Source organism: Limulus polyphemus, unplaced genomic scaffold (assembly GCF_000517525.1).
Source record: "Limulus polyphemus unplaced genomic scaffold, Limulus_polyphemus-2.1.2 Scaffold3741, whole genome shotgun sequence".
NCBI classification, from domain to species: domain Eukaryota; kingdom Metazoa; phylum Arthropoda; class Merostomata; order Xiphosura; family Limulidae; genus Limulus; species Limulus polyphemus.
The window spans coordinates 106,613-110,702 of NW_013669351.1; the positions used below are offsets into that span (position 1 = coordinate 106,613).

At 34.1% G+C, this 4,090-nt stretch overlaps 1 protein-coding gene across 1 annotated transcript; it reads right to left on the minus strand.

Annotated features, from left to right (window-relative positions):
* Positions 1-240: 240 nt before the first annotated feature.
* LOC111088426 lies at positions 241-3,690 on the minus strand. The gene is made up of 3 exons (XM_022398520.1): positions 3,520-3,690; positions 1,716-1,805; positions 241-637 (listed from the first exon to the last, which is right to left on the minus strand). Exons 1-3 carry the CDS (start codon positions 3,614-3,616, stop codon positions 294-296), a joined length of 531 nt encoding a protein of 176 aa, XP_022254228.1. The 5' UTR covers positions 3,617-3,690; the 3' UTR covers positions 241-293.
* Positions 3,691-4,090: the final 400 nt, after the last annotated feature.

Consider the following 4,090-nt stretch of genomic DNA (forward strand, 5'->3'; position numbering starts at 1 on the left):
CATCGATTGTGGCCAGTATTTCTTTTCAGTAAAACGTATTTCACCAGATTTTAATTCGCCAGAGTCTACACGTGGTGCCTGTTTGTCTATATAATCATCTGTAGCGTTTATTAAAATCGAATGTGGCCGCAGTGTCCGCGGACTAATAAGATTCTCCTCGTCACTGTTTAGGCTTGAAGGCAGTGGACACTCGTTTTGCTGGTAGACGAGCACGTCATCGTCCTTGTTGGGTAAATCGGCATTTTTATAGCTATGCGGAGGACAAGCCCAAGAAGAAACGTGACCTTTAGTACCTAACGAATGAAGATTCCCATAGCTTTGACTTCGTTTATTAAAAAAAATATTTTATCCCGAATTGGGCTTTTAAATGTCTTTGTCAGTTCTGGCCAACTACGAGACTTCTTGCCAAGCAGCAAAAGGCAGTTTTGATGGAGCATTGACTCTAGTTCCTTAGTTATTTCAGAAGTTACAGTTTCTTTTTCGGAAGCTTTAATACTGGAATTCGTATCTTGTTTGAGTTCAAGGTTTTCTTGTTCAGTTGATGGTCGATTCTCACCATCCTCGCCTGGCACAAAAAAAACCTTTTTCGCTGATCTTGCTTCGAAGTACAAATCTTGAAGAGGATCCTCCAGGGAATCTAAAATGAAAAACGGTTTAGAGATTCTAATAATACTGAAAAAAATATTGTGAACACAAGTTAAATGCAGTAATCTCAGTTGAATAGCGTAAAAAGAAAAACGAAATATAGTCTGCTGGATTTTAATATAAATCGTCCTATATTGATCAGGTAGACGATAGAGTTTATTCGGAACCAAAACTTTCTCTACCTAAATAACTACAATACCTTAAGGTTTTCATTCACAGTTAACTATTACTGATTTATACCACTAGATGGCAGCAGTGCACGAATATGTTATGCTGTCATAAGTCTATAATCCACTGTAAAGGTGGAGCCTATGCAGAGTAACGTCACTTTTGCAGCGGGAGGCCCCACGTTACATACATGTAACTTATTCATCCAATTAGAAACTCCTGTTTTACATTCGTGACTCCATAAAATAAGGAAACATGACGTTCGTTACGTTGAACCAAGCCTTTCTCCGATTAATAAACTACAAAAAATTGATCATGGCATAATTATGAGCTCCGCCAGCAAAACAATAAATACAAGCTTTTCATAAAGCTCATACATTTATACCTTCCTGACCAAACTCTATGACCAATATACTTCTCATGTCAAAAAAAAAAAAAAAAAAAGAACGGAAAAGAGAAAAAAAAAAAGCTCTCTCGGTGACATAAATAAGTCAGTCTATCAATCATGTAATAACTACACATCATCTCGTCGAATAAATACGTTATGTAACAATTAAATCCTTCTTTGTAAATTTGTACACATTCTTACCTTGTGATTGGCATGTTTTGTTTTTATGGAAATAACTGATTGGTGCTTAACAGGAAGGAATTGGAACATCCATCCCTAATGTAAGACCAATCAAAATCCAAGTGTAGGTAGCAGTAATTAAAGCATAAATTCTTTAGGTCTAAAGTATTCAATTAATTTATATCAATGAAAATTTATCTTTTTTTTCCATTCTCTTAATTTTTCCTCCCTTTCAAGGCACTCACTGTTACTCTCATTTTCATCTAGGAATACACCAGAATTGTTTACTATTTTTAAGTCACAGAAGCAAAACTAAAACCAAGTAATGTCTCACCAATATCTGCCAGTCCTGTTACCATGGATCTTGCTCGTGCTCTGCCAAATGATAAGGTGGTCCCTGGGTCTCGTTTAGGCGGTGTTGGTGCTAGCATTAAATGTCGGAAGTTTACAAAATATAAGAGCTGACTTTCCATTCTAATCTCTTTAAGAGCTATAAAACTAGACATATTCTGAAACACTGTTGAGTGAAGTCGAATAAAAAAATTTTACTAAAAAAAAATGAACTGGGGAATTGAAAAGAGAATCATGAATTGGGGAATTGAGAAGAGAAAAATGAACTGGAATTGAAAAGAGAATCATGAACTGGGGAATTGAAAAGAGAATCATGAACTGGAATTGAAAAGAGAATCATGAACTGGGGAATTGAAAATAGAATCATGAACTGGGGAATTGAAAAGAGAAAAATGAACTGGGGAATTGAAAAGAGGAGCATGGAAAAATTTTGAAAAACAAACAAACAAAAAATCCGACGTGAGAACTAGCAAAGAAACTTGTGTGTTCTTCCGCATGCACATTACGTTCTTGATACCATGCAATGAACAACTCGTTTCGTTTCCAATGTTAATTTTTATAGCGTATCGCCGCCGTTTCGGTCATGCAATCTACTCTTTAACCATTGCTGGAGCATCATCTACTCCAGAATTATTGTGAGTGAAACTTACTAATGACGACTGAAATGTAAACCAGTTTTTGATTGATTTAGGTTTCGAGTTAAACGAGTTTTTGATTGATTTAGATTTCGAGTTAAACCAATTTTTGACTGATTTAGTTTTCGAGTTAAACCAGTTTTTGATTGATTTAGATTTCGAGTTAAACCATTTTTTGGTTGATTTAGATTTCGAGTTAAACCAGTTTTTGATTGATTAAGATTTCGAGTTAAACCAGTTTTTGGTTGATTTAGATTTCGAGTTAAACCAATATTTGATTGATTTAGATTTCGAGTTAAAAGTGACACTTTAGACAACAGCAAAGACATCATTTCGACTAATTATTTAGATCGTTATTGTCTTAAATGAATATTAACAATAATCAAAGTATTTAGAAACAGTACAGTTGATATTAACATCCGATCAGAGCAAGCTACCTATTTAGAGTGAAACTACAAAAATCAACCTGGTAATTAGTATAGCTAATCAAATATAATTTTCTTACGTTCTTACTTATAACCATTAGAATTCATTGTTTCATCAAGTAAATACTTTCGCTGTTAGCAATGTTTTCGGTCGTAATCCGAATAATGAATCGCGAAGGAAATTGGGGTTTGTCCTAAAAACACATATTAAGCTAACAATACAAAATGATCTCAATAATAAATATACAATAATAAAAAAATAAAATGAGATATATTAAACATTCTAACGAATACTGTTAATGGTAGAAACGTTAAAAAAATAATACAATATAAATATTAAATATCTTTTCAAAAACTGCATTATTAAACCACAGCATCCGTTAGCAAAACCGCAAGAAGCGGTAAGGTCAGTCAGGCCATGGCCTGACCACTTTTTCTTGGCATGTATAGCTACATCTTATATATTAAAACTTGCTTGTTTTAAATCAATACATTACGTTGTGTGTATGCAGTATTTGTATTTAAAATAGCTCCAGATTCAATCTCGTAGCATTAAATTTGCAAACATTTTCTGGGGGGGGACATGTCCCCACGTCTCCCCTAGAAATGGCATGCCTTACACACATCGTGTGTCACACTGTTTAGCTGTGACAATGGCCTGACCACCCCAAAATTGTTTCTAACGGCAATGGTTAGATTAATCTTATAGCGGCGTAAATTGTGCAACCTTTTTTAAAAGACATTCTGCGTGGGACTGTAGCGCTCTCCCGTTGGTTGAAGGAGCGTCTTGTTTCAGGTGGATTGTTGTCAGTTACCACTGTCATGGTAACCAGATCGCCTGACTGTCGGATGATGGATACAACCTGATCATGCGTCGCTTGAGTGATATTATGTCCGTTAATCTGGTCGAAAAAGGAAAACTATTGTTATATTAACGTTTTCTATATATGAATGAGACAACTCTAAATAAGACGTAGACAAAGATCACAAATGGTAATTTAAAAACAGTTTTCTTACTAAAACAAAGAACTGTGATTTATTATTTAATGAAACATCTGAACTTCTTTTTAAAATTTTAACATTTTAGAATACCTACGTATCTATTTATATATTAGATCTAATTTGGAAATCAACACTTTCTATAGGATAAAAAAAATGCTGAAAACACTGAATTTACTTACAGAATCATATTTATAGTAATTGGCGTACATTAATTGGAAAGTATCGTGTTGCCAAAACTGTGGCAAAGTTTATAGATTTTTACTAAGATTCGATGTGAACTATTGAAATATTTAAGG